At 43.7% G+C, this 18,462-nt stretch overlaps 1 protein-coding gene across 2 annotated transcripts in view; it reads left to right on the top strand.

Moving 5' to 3' along the window:
• The window catches only part of kif6 (kinesin family member 6), a 203,262-nt gene that overhangs the window by 5,246 nt on the left and 179,554 nt on the right, over positions 1-18,462 (top strand). For both annotated transcript variants that reach the window (XM_020489411.2, XM_020489410.2), the window contains exon 3: positions 1,037-1,111. In XM_020489411.2, coding sequence (XP_020345000.1) covers positions 1,037-1,111 — 75 coding nt within the window. The remainder of the gene's footprint in view (positions 1-1,036; positions 1,112-18,462) is intronic.

Here is an 18,462-nt window from a genome sequence, read left to right as displayed (position 1 = left end):
AAGATCACCATGCTCAATGCCAAGCGTCGGCTGGATGGTGTAAAGCTTGCCGCCATTGGACTCTGGAGCAGTGGAAACGCGTTCTCTGGAGTGATGAATCACACTTCACAGTCTTACAGAGGATTCTGGGTATGGCAGATGCCAGGAAAACGCTACCTGCCCGAATGCATAGTGCCAACTGTAAAGTTTGGTGGAGGAGGAACAATGGTCTGGGGCTGTTTTTCATGGTTCGGGCTAGGCTCCTTAGTTCCAGTGAAGGGAAATCTTATTGCTTCAGCATACAATGATATTCTGTGCTTCCAACTTTGTGGCAAAAGTTTGGGGAAGGCCCTTTCCTGTACCAGCATGACAATGTCCCCGTGCACAAAGCGAGGTCCATACAGAAATTGTTTGTTGAGATCGGTGTGGAAGAACTTGACTGGCCTGCACAGAGCCCTGACCTCAACCCCATCGAACACCTTTGGGATGAATTGGAATGCCGACTGCGAGCCAGGTCTAACATCAGTGCCTGACCTCACTAATGCTCTTGTGGCTGAATGGAAGCAAGTCCCATCAGAAATTTTCCAACATCTCATGGACAGCCTTCCCGGACAAGTAGAGGCTGTTATAGCAGCAACAGGGGCATAGCTCTGTCTATGAATTTTAGAGTGGTTACATTTCTCTATCCCCATCCCTCAGCTGTTTACCAAATCAGCAGCTGGTGACCGATTGCCCCTTTAAGGAGTACGTTCTTCAGTTCACGTTTTGGGTTTATTTAATAAGATATTTGTCTCAAATATTTGTCTCAAAATCATTTTTTTGCTTGTCCATTGTATTGGCCTACTGGAGATCATGGGCTGCTTTCCTGGACTTCGATTAAGCCTACATTTGGACTAAAAAGCATGCTTAGAGGAGAATCTCTACCGAACATTATTTTCAGTCCAGGCTGTAACCCCGGTCCAAAGTGTTAATTAACTGCTGTGCATAGAAGTAATGATTTCTCCTCTATTTAAAGTACAGTATGTGGAAACTCATTTATTTTCCCACTTCCCTTCAGGTTCCAAGAGGTGTTTGATCAAACAGTCAAGCAAGAGGACATATTTGAAGCCATCGCCAAGCCAGTGGCAGACAGGTGAGACACCCTTTAACTTGTTTAAACTTCAAGTTTAGAGTGAATCTTTGAAATGGTTTGTTCTAATTTCATGCTAACCATTTTAACAAGCTACTGTGTTGGATATCTGACATTCTCGAAGGTAGACCTAATAACTGTACGACCAAAAGAAAACTACCAACAATTGTGTAGGCAGGCACTGTTTTGGCAGTGTGAATCCCTATTGGGGTTTTTCAACACACGTACAGTTGCTTTCTCTATTGTCTGTGGTCCATTCTATTCTAAACTGTGCTTCCCAGTCAAGATTACTACTTAGACTTGTAGATACAGTTGAAATGTTTAAGATGGGCCTAACTCTATCCTCCTGCTTTCTTTTTACAAGCAAAAACTAAAGCAGGAAGTACCATTTGACTCGCTCAATAAGGAAGTGGTCAGAGGATGCAGATGCTAAGTTACAGGACTGTTTTGCTAACACAGACTGGAATATGTTTCGGGATACTTCCGATGGCATTGAGGAGTACAGTCACTGGCTTCATCAATAAGTACATCGATGACGTCGTCCCCACAGTGACCGTACATACCCCAACCAGAAGCCATGGATTACAGGCATCATCTGCACTGAGCTAAAGGGTAGAGCTGCCGCTTTCAAGGAGCGGAAGCCGAGCAAAGTGCCTTGCGGTCGGAAGCCGTACCAGGCAGTGATGCAACCGGTCAGGATGCTCTCGATGTTGCAGCCATGGAACCTTTTGAGGATCTGGGGACCCATGCCAAATATTTTTAGTTTCCTGAGGGGGAATAGGCTTTGTTTTCGACTGTCTTGGTTATGTTGAGGGATAGGTTGTTATTCTGGCACCACCCCGCCAGGTCTCTGACCTCCTATAGGCTGTCTCGTCGGTGATCAGGTCTACCACTGTTGTGTCGTCTGCAATCTTAATGATGGTGTTGGAGTCGTGCCTGCCAAGCAGTCATTGGTGAACAGGGAGTACAGGAGGGGACTAAGCATGCATGCCTGGGGAGTTCCAGTGTTTAGGATCAGCGTGGCAGATGTGTTGCTACCTACCCTCACCACCTTGGAGCGGCCCGTCAGGAAGTCCAGGATCCAGTTGCAGAGGGAGGTGTTTAGTCCCAGGTTCCTTAGCTTAGTGATGAGCTTTGAGGGTACTATGGTGTTGAACGCTGAGCTGTAGTCTATGAATAGCATTCTCACATAGGTGTTCCTTTTGTCCAGGTGGGAAAGGGCAGTGTGGAGTGCAATAGAGATTACATCATCTGTGGATCTGTTTGGGTGGTGTGCAAATTGGAATGGGTCTAGGGTTTCTGGGATGATGGTGTTGATGTGAGCCATTACCAGCCTTTCAAAGCAATTAATGGCTACGGACATGAGTGCTACGAGTCTGTAGTCATTTAGGCAGGTTGCCTTTGTGTTTTTGGGCACAGGGACTATGGTGTTCTGTTTGAAACATGTTTGCATTACAGACTCATTCAGGGACATGTTGAAAATGTCAGTGAAGACACCTGCCAGTTGGTCAGCACATGCCTGGAGCAGACGGTAATCCGTCTGACCCTGTAGCCTTGTGTATATTGACTTGTTTAAAGGTCTTACTCACGTCGGCTACGGAGAGCGTGATCACACAGTCGTCCGGAACAGCTGATGCTCTCATGCATGCCTCAGTGTTGCTTGCCTCGAAGCGAGCATAGAAGTGATTTTGCTCGTCTGGTAAGCTCGTGTCACTAGGTAGCTCGTGGCTGTGCTTCCCTTTGTAGTCTGTAATAGTTTACAAGCCCTGCCACATCCGACGAGCGTTGGAGCCGGTGTAGTATGATTCAATCTTAGCCCTTTATTGACGCTTTGCCTGTTTGATGGTTCGTCGCAAGGCATAGCGGGATTTCTTGTAAGCTTCCGGGTTAGAGTCCCGCACCTTGAAAGCGGCAGCTCTACCCTTTAGCTCAGTGCGAATGTTGCCTGTAATCCATGGCTTCTGGTTGGGGTATGTACATACAGTCACTGTGGGGACGACGTCCTCAATGCACTTATTGATAAAGCCAGTTACTGATGTGGTGTATTCCTCAATGTCATTGGAAGAATCCTGGAACATGTTCCAGTCTGTGATAGCAAAATAGTCCTGTAGTTTAGTATCTGCTTCATCTGACCACTTTTTTATAGACCAAGTCACTGGTGCTTTCTGCTTTAATTTTTTCTTGTAAGCAGGAATCAGGAGGATAGAGTTGTGGTTAGATTTACCAAATGGAGGGGGAGGGAGAGCTTTGTACGCGTCTCTGTGTGTGGAGTACAGGTGATCTTGAATTGTTTTCCCCTCTGGTTGCACATTTAACATGTTGATAGATATTTGGTAGAACTGATTTAAGTTTCCCTTAAGTTACCTCTTCTTCTTATTGGTGTCCTTTAGTAGTGGCTTCATTGCAGCAATTCGACCATGATGGCCTGATTCACGCAGTCTCCTCTGAACGGTTGATGTTTCTGTTACTTGAACTCTGAAGCATTAATTTGGGCTGCAATTTCTGAGGCTGGTAACTATTATCCTCTGCAGAATAGGTAAATATGGGTCTTCCTTTCCTGTTGTGGTCCTCATGAACGCCAGTTTCATCATAGCGCTTGATGGTTTTTGCGACTGCACTTGAAAACTTTCAAAGTTCTTGAAATTTTCCATATTGTCTGACCTTCATGTCTTACAGTAATGATGGACTGTCATTTCTCTTTGCTTATTTGAGCTGTTCTTGCCATAATATGGACATGGTCTTTTACCAAATAGGGTAAAAGACTGTATACCCTCCTACCTTGTCACAACACAACTGATTGGCTGAAACGCATTAAGAAGAAGGATAGAAATTCCACATATTAACTTTTAACAAGGCACACCCATTAATTGAAATGCATTCCAGGTGACTACCTCATGAAGCTGGTTGAGAGAATGCCAAGAGTGTGCAAAGCTGTCATCAAGGCACAGGGTGGCTACTTTGAAGAATCTCAAATATAAAATATATTTAGATTTGAACTCTTTTTTTGCCTACTACATGATTCCGTATGTGTTATTTCATAGTTATGATGTGTTCACTACAATGTAGAAATTAGTTAAAACATAGATGAATAGGTATGTCCAAACGTTTGACTGGTACTGTATATATAATCTCAGTGTTCTGAGAAGAACAACAGTGGCAGGGCAATTCAGGTGTAGCCAAGAAATATATCGGGCCTATTTAGCCTAGTGCACAAACCTCAACATTAGCCAATTAACCAGTTTTTAGTTGGTTAGTATTGCTTATGCTTTTTCGGTCATGTTTTTAAAATTCAATTCGGAGGGGTAGATCTCAGCTTTCATTTGGACTTAAAGTGATCTTGACTCAGAAAAGGTTGGTAACCACAGATGTAGGCTAGCCTATTAGATAACTGGCTTGTTTTCATACAATATCGGTTACATTTTGGGAATTTGACAATTTAGAGTATTATCGATGACTCACATAAACTCAGCAAAAAAGAAACATCCTCTCACTGTCAACTGTGTTTATTTTCAGCAAACTTAACATGTGTAAATATTTGTATGAACATAACAAGATTCAACAACTGAGACATAAACTGAACAAGTTCCATGGACATGTGACTAACAGAAATTGAATAATGTGTCTCTGAACAAAGGGGGGGGGGATCAAAATCAAAAGTAACAGTCAGTATCTGGTGTGGCCACCAGCTGCATTAAGTACTGCAGTGCATCTTCTCCTCATGGACTGCACCAGATTTGCCAGTTCTTGCTGTGAGATGTTACCCCACTCTTCCAACAAGGCCCCTTCAAGTCCCCGGACATTTCTGGGGGGAATGGCCCTAGCCCTCACCCTCCAATCCAATAGGTCCCAGACGTGTTCAATAGGATTGAGATCCGGGCTCTTCACTGGCCATGGCAGATCACTGACATTCCTGTCTTGCAGGAAATCATGCACAGAACGAGCAGTATGGATTGGGGGCATTGTCATGCTGGAGGGTCATGTCAGGTAGAGCCTGCAGGAAGGGTACCACATGAGGGAGGAGGATGTCTTCCCTGTAACGCACAGCATTGAGATTGCCTGCAATGTCAACAATATCAGTCCGATGATGCTGTGACACACAGCCCCAGGCCATGATAGGCCCTCCACCTCCAAATCGATCCCGCTCCAGAGTACAGGCCTCAGCGTAACGCTCATTCCTTTGACGATAAACGTGAATCCTACCATTACACCATGTGAGACAAAACCGTGACTCGTCAGTGAAGAGCACTTTTTGCCAGTCCTGTCTGATCCAGCAACGGTGGGTTTGTGCCCATAGGCGATGTTGTTGCCGGTGATGTTGTTGCCGGTGATGCCTGCTTTACAACATGCCTACAATCCCTCAGTCCAGCCTCTCTCAGCCTATTGCGGACAGTCTGAGCGATTGTGTGTTCCTGGTCTAACTCGGGCAGTTGTTGTTGCCATCCTGTACCTGTCCCGCAGGTGTGATGTTCGGGTGTACGGATCCTGTGCAGGTGTTGTTACACGTGGACTGCCACAGCGAGGATGATCAGCTTTCCGTCCTGTCTCTCTGTAGCGCTTTCATAGGAGTCTCACAGTACAGACATGGCAATTTATTTCCCTGGCCACATCTGCAGTCCTCATGCCTCCTTGCAGCATGCCTTTGGCACGTTCACGCAGATGAGCAGGGACCCTGGCTATCTTTCTTTTGGTGTTTTTCAGAGTCAGTAGAAATGCTTCTTTCGTGTTCTAAGTTTTCATAACTGTGACCTTAATTGCCTCCCGTCTGTAATCTGTTAGTGTCTTAATGACCGTTCCACAGGTTCATGTTCAGTAATTGTTTATGGTTCATTGAGCAAGCTTGGGAAACGTGTTTAAACCCTTTACAATGAAGATTTGTGAAGTTATTTGGATTTTTACAAATTGTCTTTGAATGACAGGGTCCTGAAAAAGGGATGTTTCTTTTTTTGCCGAGTTTAGATCTTTTGAATTGATGGCACACTCAGTGGTCAAATCAGCAGAATTACCGCTGATATAAAATGTTATTCTTATCATTGTCAATCTCTCAAATCAAGTATTTTCTTACTTGACAGAGGTTGGCTACTCTTCTTACATGGTGTCTGAGAGTTTTTCCCTTGTCCTAAGGTTAGGCTAATTCAGGGTTTGCTCCCCAAGGGAGAAAGGCAAAGACTAGAACATTTACTTGGAATTTCCTGCGATCAAATGTAGGTCTTGATGTTATCTGAATGATGTTTCTCTCTCTCTCTCTCTTCCTTTCTCCTCTCCTGCCCTGCTCAATTTCTCTCTCTCTCCCTTGCGCTCTAGTCCTAATTCCACCTCTTACTCATAATAGGGGTATTTATGGAATATGCAAGTGCTTTTAATTATCGTCAGTATTAGGAGACATAAACAACATGTGAGATGTCTGTGTTGACTCAGGGCTCAAATATCTTTGTTCTGACTCAGACCATAGCCTTCTGTCTTCGGTTACTCTTCAAAAAGTTACCAGCATATAGATTCCGGCTTCAGGGCCAGGATGTAGCCCCATGTCATTCTGGGGCACTGATTCAAACCATGGGTTGTCTTTCTCCAATGTGAGACATTTCTTCTTCAGCTGTTGAATTCAGATTTTCGATTCACATTTACGGCGATCTAATGGAATGTTCTAGATTCCTGAAGGTCTTAACCTTTTTAAATCCAGTCTCGCCAGTGGTTAAATCAGAGGTGTGAGTAGCCCTGTTGATGTATTGCCCCCCCCATTGGTGATGAATGGCGATGGAATGTATAAGAAAATGATGATAATATTATGGACACATTGAAGTGGTCAGCAAATTCAAGTGTTGAAGAGCCATGGATGACACAACATACGCATTTTCTTACTTCATATGTATCACACCTACATTTGGATGCGTTTTTACTTCTCATTTCCAGAATTGGTAAACTAGGCTATTGCTGAGAAGGGTGTCTCTCTCAGGATTATTCTCTTACATGTAGCCCCCAAAACACAATTTTTTACATTAGTATGGGGGTGGAGGGGTAACGTTCCCCACTCTAGAGTAGTACCCCGGGGTTCAATCCACCCTTCCTACTGTTCTCCCACTTGCCTGTCTTCCCCTCTGCTTCCAACTGTCTACATAAAGTTTAAATGTAAAAAGGGATATACAGAGCAACAGGAAGATGGATGCTCACAAGCCATCAAACAAAGCCGAGCTGCTTGAATTTTTGCGCCAGGAGGGCCATAAAGTCACCCAACATCAATGTAAAAGACTAGTGGAGAGCATGCCAAGACTCATGAAAGCTGTGATTGGAAATCGGGGTTATTCCATCAAATATTTATTTCTGAACTCTTCCTAAGTTAAAACATTAGCATGGTGTTGTTTAAAAATGAATATGAACTTATTTTCTTTGCATTATTCAAGGTCTGGCAACACTGCATCTTTTTTTGTTATTTTGACCAGTTGTCATTTTCTGCAAATAAATGCTCTAAATAACAATATTTTTATTTGGATTTTGGGAGAAATCTTGTTAGTAGTTCATAGAATAAAACAAAAATGATCATTTTATCCAAATACATACCTAGAAATAGTAAAACCAGAGAAACTGATCATTTTGCGGTGGTCTCTTAATTTTCTCCAGAGCTTTATACAGTTGAAGTTGGAAGTTTACATACACCTTAGCCAAATACATTTAAACTCAGTTTTAGACAATTCCTGACATTTAATCCTAGAAAAAAGTCCCTGTCTTAGTTCAAATAAAAGACCACCACTTTAGTTTAAGAATGTGAAATGTCAGAATAATAGAAGAGAGAATTATTTATTTAAGCTTTTATCACATTCCCAGTGGGTCAGAAGTTTACATACACTCAATTAGTATTTGGTAACTTAGCCTTTAAATAGTTTAACCTGGGTTAAACCTTTTAGGTAGCCTTACACAAGCTTCCCACAATAAGTTGGGTGAATTTTGGCCCATTCCTCCTGACAGCTGGTATAACTGATTCAGGTTTGTAGACCTCCTTTCTAGCACACATTCTTTTTCAGTTCTACCCACACATTTTCTATGGGATTGAGGTCAGGGCTTTGTGATGGCCACTCCAATACCTTGACATTGTTGTCCTTAAGCCATTTTGCCATAACTTTGGAAGTATGCTTGGGGTCATTGTGCATTTAGAAGACCCATTTGCGACCATGCTTTAACTTCCAGACTGATGTCTTGAGATGTTGCTTCAATATATCCACATACTTTTCCTGCCTCATGATGCCATCTATTTTGGGAAGTGCACCAGTCCACTCTTACAGCAAAGCACCCTCACAACATGATGCTGCCACCCCCGTGCTTCACGGTTGGGATGGTGTTATTCTGCTTGCAAGCCTCCCACTTTTTCCTCCAAACACATCATGATGTCTGACTAGTTTACACTTGCAAGGCAAGGGGCTAGGGAGGAAGGAATACATTTTAAATGGACTGCCCTTGTCTGGAAATTCGTCACTCGTTCGTCATGACGATAGTGTTTTCAGCCACCAGTAGCTTGTTGGTTGCTTTATATGCGCTACAGTCAATTATGATTGCAATTCTACTTATATTAACTTTCCCCAAGGTGGCATAGCAGTTCAGACGTCTTTTGTCCTCGTCTTGTCGTGTCCTGTATATATATATATATATATATATATTTACAACTTTTTTCACATACATTTTATTTTTATTTTCCATCAACTCATCTTCAAAACACTCTCCTGCAACCCGCCTCACCAATTTATATTTATAAAAAAGTATTATTTACCTCAAATCTGTAATCCTCCAAGAAGCTTGCCAGAAACTCCAAGAAGCTAGCCTGAAACTAGCCAGAAGCTAGCCAGAAGCTAATCCAGAAGCTAATCAGAAGCTAGTTAGCTCCTTTACTGGCAAATCGTTAGTATTCAGCTAACCACGGTTTGTGGTCATCAGCTATCCTTTAGCTCGAAAATCTATCGCCAGTTCTGTACGGCGCAGCGCGGCTCGGAAAGGAACATACCGGACCAATTTTTCTCTCCATGTCCCTGGATTTCGACTGCTCTCTGGACATTCATACCCGGATCTCACAGCTAGCTAGCTGCTATCCGTGTGACTATCGACCTTCGTCGATTCTGGAGCAAACATCAATTATTCCGGAGCTAGCCAGCTCCGTCAATCACTCCTGAGTTCCATCAATCACTCCTGGGCTGCAGTCACCTATCCGGACCCGTTTTACTGCCTACGCGGAGCCCCACCGGGCCTTCACAACTGGACTGCCAACGTTATCTACCCCAAGGAGACCCGGCTGGCTCCTCCGTCGCAACGTTACCTGAACGCCCATCTGCGGCCTGCTAACCGTTAGCTGTCTTACCGACTGCTATCTGAATAGACAATTGGACAATTTATTTATTTTTATTATTATTATGTTTTCTTCTTGGGCCTCTATAACTATATCTATTGTTTTTATTTTTGTTGTTGTTGTGTGATTTGGATTAATCCCCTCTACCACACGGAACCCCACTAATCTACTGACGGAACGCAAGAGGTGGCTAACAACAGACCTCCATCCTATGCTAGCTTGCTACCGATGGCCTGGCTAGCTGTCTAAATCACCAACCAACCTCTCCACTCACTGGACCCTTTTGATCACTCGACTAAGCATGCCTCTCCTTAATGTCAATATGTCATGTCCATTGCTGTTCTGGTTAGTGTTTATTGGCTTATTTCACTGTAGAGCCTCTAGTCCTGCTCACTATACCTTATCCAACCTATTAGTTCCACCACCCACACATGCAATGACATCTCCTGGTTTCAATGATGTTTCTAGAGACAATATCTCTCTCTTCATCACTCAATACCTAGGTTTACCTCCACTGTATTCACATCCTACCATACATTTGTCTGTACATTATACCTTGATGCTATTTTATCGCCCCCAGAAACCTCCTTTTACTCTATGTTCCAGACGTTCTAGACGACCAATTCTCATAGCCTTTAGCCGTACCCTTATTCTACTCCTCCTACTCCTATGTTCCTCTGGCGATGTAGAGGTGAATCCAGGCCCTGCAGTGCCTAGCTCCACTCCTATTCCCCAGGCGCTCTCTTTTGACGACTTCTGTAACCGTAATAGCCTTGGTTTCATGCATGTTAACATTAGAAGCCTCCTCCCTAAGTTTGTTCTATTCACTGCTTTAGCACACTCTGCCAACCCGGATGTTCGAGCTGTGTCTGAATCCTGGCTTAGGAAGACCACCAAAAATTCTGAAATTTAAATTCCAAACTACAACATTTTCAGACAAGATAGAACTGCCAAAGGGGGCGGTGTTTCAATCTACTGCAAAGATAGCCTGCAGAGTTCTGTCCTACTATCCAGGTCTGTACCCAAACAATTTGAACTTCTACTTTTAAAAATCCACCTCTCTAAAAACAAGTCTCTCACCGTTGCTGCCTGCTATAGACCACCCTCTGCCCCCAGCTGTGCTCTGGACACCATATGTGAACTGATTGCCCCCCATCTATCTTCAGAGTTCGTGCTGCTAGGCGACCTAAACTGGAACATGCTTAACACCCCAGCCATCCTACAATCTAAACTTGATGCCCTCAATTTCACACAAATTATCAATGAACCTACCAGGTACCTCCCCAAAGCCTTAAACACGGGCACCCTCATAGATATCATCCAAACCAACTTCCCCTCTAAATACACCTCTGCTGTCTTCAACCAAGATCTCAGCGATCACTGCCTCATTGCCTGCATCCGTAATGGGTCAGCGGTCAAACGACCTCCACTCATCACTGTAAAACGCTCCCTGAAACACTTCTGCGAGCAGGCCTTTCTAATCGACCTGGCCGGGGTATCCTGGAAGGATATTGATCTCATCCCGTCAGTAGAGGATGCCTGGATATTTTTTAAAAATGCCTTCCTAACCATCTTAAATAAACATGCCCCATTCAAGAAATTTAGAACCAGGAACAGATATAGCCCTTGGTTCTCCCCAGACCTGACTGCCCTTAACCAACACAAAAACATCCTATGGCGTTCTGCATTAGCATCGAACAGCCCCCGTGATATGCAGCTGTTCAGGGAAGCTAGAAACCATTATACACAGGCAGTTAGAAAAGCCAAGGCTAGCTTTTTCAAGCAGAAATTTGCTTCCTGCAACACTAACTCAAAAAAGTTCTGGGACACTGTAAAGTCCATGGAGAATAAGAACACCTCCTCCCAGCTGCCCACTGCACTGAAGATAGGAAACACTGTCACCACTGATAAATCCACCATATTTGAGAATTTCAATAAGCATTTTTCTACGGGTGGCCATGCTTTCCACCTGGCTACTCCTACCCCGGACAACAGCACTGCACCCCCAACAGCAACTCGCCCAAGCCTTCCCCATTTCTCCTTCTCCCAAATCCATTCAGCTGATGTTCTGAAAGAGCTGCAAAATCTGGACCCCTACAAATCAGCCGGGCTAGACAATCTGGACCCTTTCTTTCTAAAATTATCTGCCGAAATTGTTGCCACCCCTATTACTAGCCTGTTCAACCTCTCTTTCGTGTCGTCTGAGATTCCCAAAGATTGGAAAGCAGCTGCGGTCATCCCCCTCTTCAAAGGGGGGGACACTCTTGACCCAAACTGCTACAGACCTATATCTATCCTACCGTGCCTTTCTAAGGTCTTCGAAAGCCAAGTCAACAAACAGATTACCGACCATTTCGAATTTCACCATACCTTCTCTGCTATGCAATCTGGTTTCAGAGCTGGTCATGGGTGCACCTCAGCCACGCTCAAGGTCCTAAACGATATCTTAACCGCCATCGATAAGAAACATTACTGTGCAGCCGTATTCATTGATCTGGCCAAGGCTTTCGACTCTGTCAATCACCACATCCTCATCGGCAGACTCGACAGCCTTGGTTTCTCAAATGATTGCCTCAGTGTGTCAAATCGGAAGGTCTGCTGTCCGGACCTCTGGCAGTCTCTATGGGGGTGCCACAGGGTTCAATTCTTGGACCGACTCTCTTCTCTGTATACATCAATGAGGTCGCTCTTGCTGCTGGTGAGTCCCTGATCCACCTCTACGCAGACGACACCATTCTGTATACTTCCGGCCCTTCTTTGTACACTGTGTTAACAACCCTCCAGGCAAGCTTCAATGCCATACAACTCTCCTTCCGTGGCCTCCAATTGCTCTTAAATACAAGTAAAACTAAATGCATGCTCTTCAACCGATCGCTACCTGCACCTACCCGCCTGTCCAACATCACTACTCTGGACGGCTCTGACTTAGAATACGTGGACAACTACAAATACTTAGGTGTCTGGTTAGACTGTAAACTCTCCTTCCAGACCCATATCAAACATCTCCAATCCAAAGTTAAATCTAGAATTGGCTTCCTATTTCGCAACAAAGCATCCTTCACTCATGCTGCCAAACATACCCTTGTAAAACTGACCATCCTACCAATCCTCGACTTTGGCGATGTCATTTACAAAATAGCATCCAATACCCTACTCAACAAATTGGATGCAGTCTATCACAGTGCAATCCGTTTTATCACCAAAGCCCCATATACTACCCACCATTGCGACCTGTACGCTCTCGTTGGCTGGCCCTCGCTTCATACTCGTCGCCAAACCCACTGGCTCCATGTCATCTACAAGACCCTGCTAGGTAAAGTCCCCCCTTATCTCAGCTCGCTGGTCACCATAGCATCTCCCACCTGTAGCACACGCTCCAGCAGGTATATCTCTCTAGTCACCCCCAAAACCAATTCTTTCTTTGGCCGCCTCTCCTTCCAGTTCTCTGCTGCCAATGACTGGAACGAACTACAAAAATCTCTGAAACTGGAAACACTTATCTCCCTCACTAGCTTTCAGCACCAACTGTCAGAGCAGCTCACAGATTACTGCACCTGTACATAGCCCACCTATAATTTAGCCCAAACAACTACCTCTTTCCCAACTGTATTTAATTTTTATTTATTTATTTATTTTGCTCCTTTGCACCCCATTATTTTTATTTCTACTTTGCACATTCTTCCATTGCAAAACTACCATTCCAGTGTTTTACTTGCTATATTGTATTTACTTTGCCACCATGGCCTTTTTTGCCTTTACCTCCCTTCTCACCTCATTTGCTCACATTGTATATAGACTAGTTTCTACTGTATTATTGACTGTATGTTTGTTTTACTCCATGTGTAACTCTGTGTCGTTGTATCTGTCGAACTGCTTTGCTTTATCTTGGCCAGGTCGCAATTGTAAATGAGAACTTGTTCTCAACTTGCCTACCTGGTTAAATAAAGGTAAAATAAAAAGTCTATAATTATTAATATACACCTTATGTATGATCGCTAGCAAATTAATTAGCTATCTAATGCTAGCCTGCCTAGCTACTTCTGAAGAAGGAAAATATTGATGTTGATATTGATGTTGAGGTTTTACGGTTTGGCAGACTTTTTTGCCCCGAAGTGACCATAATTGTACACTTACAAACTCCATTAAATACGAGTGCTGAAGGGCTTACGTTGCAAACTTCTCTTGCTTGGCTAATAATTTGGACCGCTGAAAAATATGGTCGCTGGGATTCCCCCAAGGGCATAAGGCGAGGGTAAGTGGACGAGGGTGTGTCTTTTATGAGTTTGAAACGAAGCCCCTGTTAGTGATTTATTTAGAATTCAAGGCACACTTAACCATCATGGCTCCCACAGCATACTGCAGCGATACGACATCACATCTGGTTTGCGCATTGTGGGACTATCATTTGTTTTTCAACAGGACAATGACCCAACACACCTCCAGGCTGTGTAAGGGCTATTTGACTAAGAAGGAGAGTGATGGAGTGCTGCATCAGATGACCTGGCCTCCACAATCACCTGACCTGAACCCAAAAGAGATGGTTTGGGATGAGTTGGACCGCAGAGTGAAGGAGAATCAGCCAACAAGTGCTCAGCATATGTTGGAACTCCTTCAAGACTTTTGGAAAACCATTCCAGGTGAAGTTGGTTGAGAGATTGCAAGGATGTCATCAAGGCAAAGTGTGGCTACTTTCAAAAATCTCAAATATAAAATATATTTTGATTCGTTTAACACCTTTTTGGTTACTACATGATTCCATATGTGTTATTTCATGGTTTTGATGTCTTCACTATTATTCTACAATGTAGAAAATAGTAAAAATAAAGAAAAACCCTTGAACGAGTATGTGTGTCAAAACTTATAACTATTCAGACCCCTTGACTTCTTCCACATTTTGTTAGGTTACAGCCTACCCCATAATGACAAAAGAAAAACAGATTTTTTTAGATGTTTGCAAATGTATTAAATATAAACCCAGAAATACCTTATTTACATAAGTATTCAGACCCTTTGATATGAGACTCAAAATTGAGTTCATGTGCATCCTGTTTCCATTGATCATCCTCAATGTTTCTTCAACTTGATTGGAGACAACCTGTGGTAAATTCAATTGATCGGACATGATTTGGAAAGGCACACGTGTCTATATAAGATCCCACAGTTGACAGTGCATGTCAGAGCATAAACCAAGCCATGAGGTCGAAGGAATTATCCGTAGAGCTCAGAGAATGGATTGTTTCGAGACACAGATCTGGGAAAGGCTACCAACAAATGTCTGCAGCATTGAGGTACCCAAGAACAAAGTGGCCTCCATTATTCTTAAATGGAAGTTTGGACCAGGCAGTCCTGAGGCATGGTCCCAGGGCTCAGGTCCTCCGGGAGGGGAGAGCGGGCGAGATGGGAGAATTAGAGGGAGCATATCTAAGATCTCACAGGAGAATTACACCAGATTTGACAGACTGACCCTCGCCGCTGAGCAAATAGACTATTGCAGCTTAGATACAGGAGACTGAGATAGGGGGGCTAGGTTACATCCACAGTTATCCCCGGACAGGGACAACTAGGCAGGAAACCCCAAACACCTTGACAAAGCACAGCCCCCCACACCAACAGGCCACTAACTTACTACCCTGAGACAAGGCCAAGTATAGCCCACGGTGATCTCCCCGATGCACGAGCCCGAGGACAGGAAGGATGGAAGAGCGAAGAGCAAGCCAGTAGGTCAGCCACCGTAATGGGCTCAAAGGTAGAGAAACCCAGTGGACATAGTTGGCCAGGCAGAGACCACAAGGGCATTTCGTCACTCCACAAGGCATTTCACAACGACTGACGTTAATGCCACATGACGATAGTCATTCAGCTCCGCTGGATTGTTCTTTTTTAGAACGGGTCGGATCTCAGATGTCTTCAAGAGTGAGGGAGCCATGTGTTCTGATAGGGAGTTGTTTAAGAGAGTACAAAATATGTCTGCCAGCTCATCTGAGCATTCCTTCAGTAGACTGTGTTGGATTTGATTCTCTTGAAGACCTGTCTTACCTCCTCCTCCTCAATGGTTGGCACCTCCACTCCATCCAGGGACTGGAGCTCCAGTTTTTCCGTCAGGGTTTCTGTTACAGTGGAGAAGTCGTGATTATCAAAACAGATAAAAGTGATGAGTTCATTGACAAACTGTTCCTCTTCCTTCATGTTTTTCCCTTTGGTTTTCTTTTTGGCTTGCTCTGTGAGGGTTGCCAGACTTTGCTAGGCCTGCCTGAGATTGGTTTCCAGGCTCAAAATGGTCAGAAACAAATAACTTTCTTCTGAAACTCATCAGTCTATTCTTGTTCTGAGAAATGAAGGCTATTCCATGCGAGAAATTGACAAGAAACTGAAGATCTCTTGTTTTCCATGTTCTTTTTGTAGTTGTCCTTAGCCTGGGATATTTTGTTGTTTTACTGTCATCTACAAGGTTTTCATGTCCTGTTTGTTGCCAGCAGAAAAAGGTGTGTGTTTAAGCTCTGCAGAAATGGCTTGTTATTTGGATAGCATTTCACCATCTTTGTAGGGGCTAACATGCCCTCAGAGAAATGGATTTAGACAGTCACTACTCATACTGACTCAAGGGTATAATCCATGATAAAACTGCCCCAGTTTGTACAGGACAAACAGCTTTGCAGGCTTTCTATAGCTTTCTCTTACCATATCTTGACTGCCTTAATCTTTTCCTGTTTCACTTTCTTTGAATTTTGGCAGTAATTGAATTGCATAGTGGTCCGATGTGCTCACTGGGTGCTTCAGTAACTTATATGCCCCTTTTCATTATTGCCGTAACACAAATCCAATTTACTATCTCATGGGCTACAAGTAACATTGTTCATAGTTCGGTAGGACAGTATGAAGTGAGAAGGAGTTAAAAAACAGTATAAATAAAGAGGTGTGGAGTAAAATAGAGAGAGTAGAGAGGAGCAGGTCTAAGGGATGGTGAAGTGCCCTATGAAGGGCTTTGCCGTCTCCAGGAAGACCGGCGTGTAAACAGGAAGAAGTGTTTGGAAACACCCAGGCTTAAGTGGTTGAGCCCAGGCCGCATCATTAGGCCTGTCGTTATGACACAGAACTAGTGTCCGTCTTTCCTCTTTTCCCCATAGCAGGCATGAGTCACTCTTGTTAGGGATAAGCTGTTTCCAAAAGGGCCTCTATTTCCGATTTAGTGCACTACTTTTGACCAGGGCCCATAGGGTTCTCTTCAAATGTAGTGCACTTTATAGGGAATAGGGGGACGCTTGGAACGCAGGCCATAGTGTCATCCCAGCCAGAGCAACCCACCCCTCTAATGAATGAATGGATGTATTTTTTTGTATAGACTGATGAATGAGACAATTGTTTTCCTTTTTTGTAGATGGTACAGCAGGTTTTCATAGAAGGCGTACAGGAGCGGAAGAGCTAATGCTCACCGCTCTAAAATAAGTGTTTGATTGTCCCAAACAAAACTAGCTTGAGGCTGAAATCTTTGGAAAGATTTCAATTCAATGATTCAGAGTGTAATACTGTTGCTATAGGCCTATAAAGTGTATTAACTGATATATGGTTCCTTAAATTTGACATCATGGAGAGGACAGAATGTATGCCTTCGCAGTCATTCGCAATGAAGAGCCCGGTTTTCTGCCATCCTACCCCAGACCTTTCTTTCCTTCCCACGGACCATGTCGCTCTTCTGCACGTGGGGTGTCTTGTTGAATGCCAAACCAAAATATAGTCTCACCAAGACACCAACCAGACACAAAGCCCTGCTGACTGGGTTTGGGCCCTCCTTCACTCAACCAAGACATTCCTGCTCACCGGCAAATCAGTCTGTCTGTGGCCATCGCTGTGTGTCTTTCGCTACAATATTTTCCTGTAGATTTATAGTGTCAGCTTCAATTCAATCAAGTGTCGGGGAGTTTTAGGTTGGTTTCCTCTTAACGGTGGGATAACGTTGGCTTGGCAGGGATGGTCCCTCCCTATCTGCCACTTAAACCAACGTGTCTTGAGTGCCTGAGGCTGGTCTAGCGAGTAATGCCACCGCCTGCAGCACATACAGATTTATGATCTTAATTTTAGCCAATTTGCTACAGGAGGAAAATAATCCTGCAGCAACAGTGAATTATTATGTGGATTATAATTAATGGACATTTTTGTAGGGGTTGACACATCCAAGCGGAAAATACAAACATCAGAAGCCTTTTTAAACCTCAAATGTACTAAGTTTTACACTACTGTTCAAAAGATTGGGGTCACTTAGAAATGTCCTTCTTTTTGAAAGAAAAGCACATTTTTGTCCATTAAAATAACATCAAATTGATCAGAAATACAGTGTAGAAATTGTTAATGCTGTAACTGACTATTGTAGCTGGAAACGCCTGATTTTTAATGGAATATCTACATAGGCGTAAAAGGCCCATTATCAGCAACCGACACTCCTGTGTTCCAATGGCATGTTGTGTTAGCTAATCCAAGTTGATCATTTTAAACGGCTAATTGATCATTAGAAAAGCCTTTTGCAATTATAGTAGCACAGCTGAAAACTCCTGTGCTGATTAAAGAAGCAATAAAACTGTCCTTCTTTAGACTAGTCAGTATCTGGACTAGTATCTGGAGTATCAGCATTTGTGGGTTCGATTACAGGCTCAAAATGGTCAGAAACAAAGAACTTTCTTCTGAAACTCATCAGTCTATTCTTGTTCTGAGAAATTAAGGCTATTCCATGCGAGAAATTGACAAGAAACTGAAGATCTCGTACAACACTGTGTACTACTCCCTTCACAGAACAGCGCAAACTGGCTCTAACCAGAATAGAAAGAGGAGTGGGAGGCCCCGGTGCACAACGAGTGTCTAGTTTGAGAAACAGACGCCTCACAGGTCCTCAACTGGCAGCTTCATTAAATAGTACCCACAAAACACCAGTCTCAACGTCAACAGTCAAGAGGAAACTCCTGGATGCTGGCCTTCTAGGCAGAGTTCTTCTGTCCAGTGTCTGTGTTCTTTTGCCCATCTGCATCTTTTATTTTAATTGGCC

Source organism: Oncorhynchus kisutch, linkage group LG8 (assembly GCF_002021735.2).
Source record: "Oncorhynchus kisutch isolate 150728-3 linkage group LG8, Okis_V2, whole genome shotgun sequence".
Taxonomy (NCBI): Eukaryota; Metazoa; Chordata; class Actinopteri; order Salmoniformes; family Salmonidae; genus Oncorhynchus; species Oncorhynchus kisutch.
The sequence above is the reverse complement of the archived record's forward strand: the minus strand, read 5'-3'. Positions and strand labels throughout refer to the sequence as shown.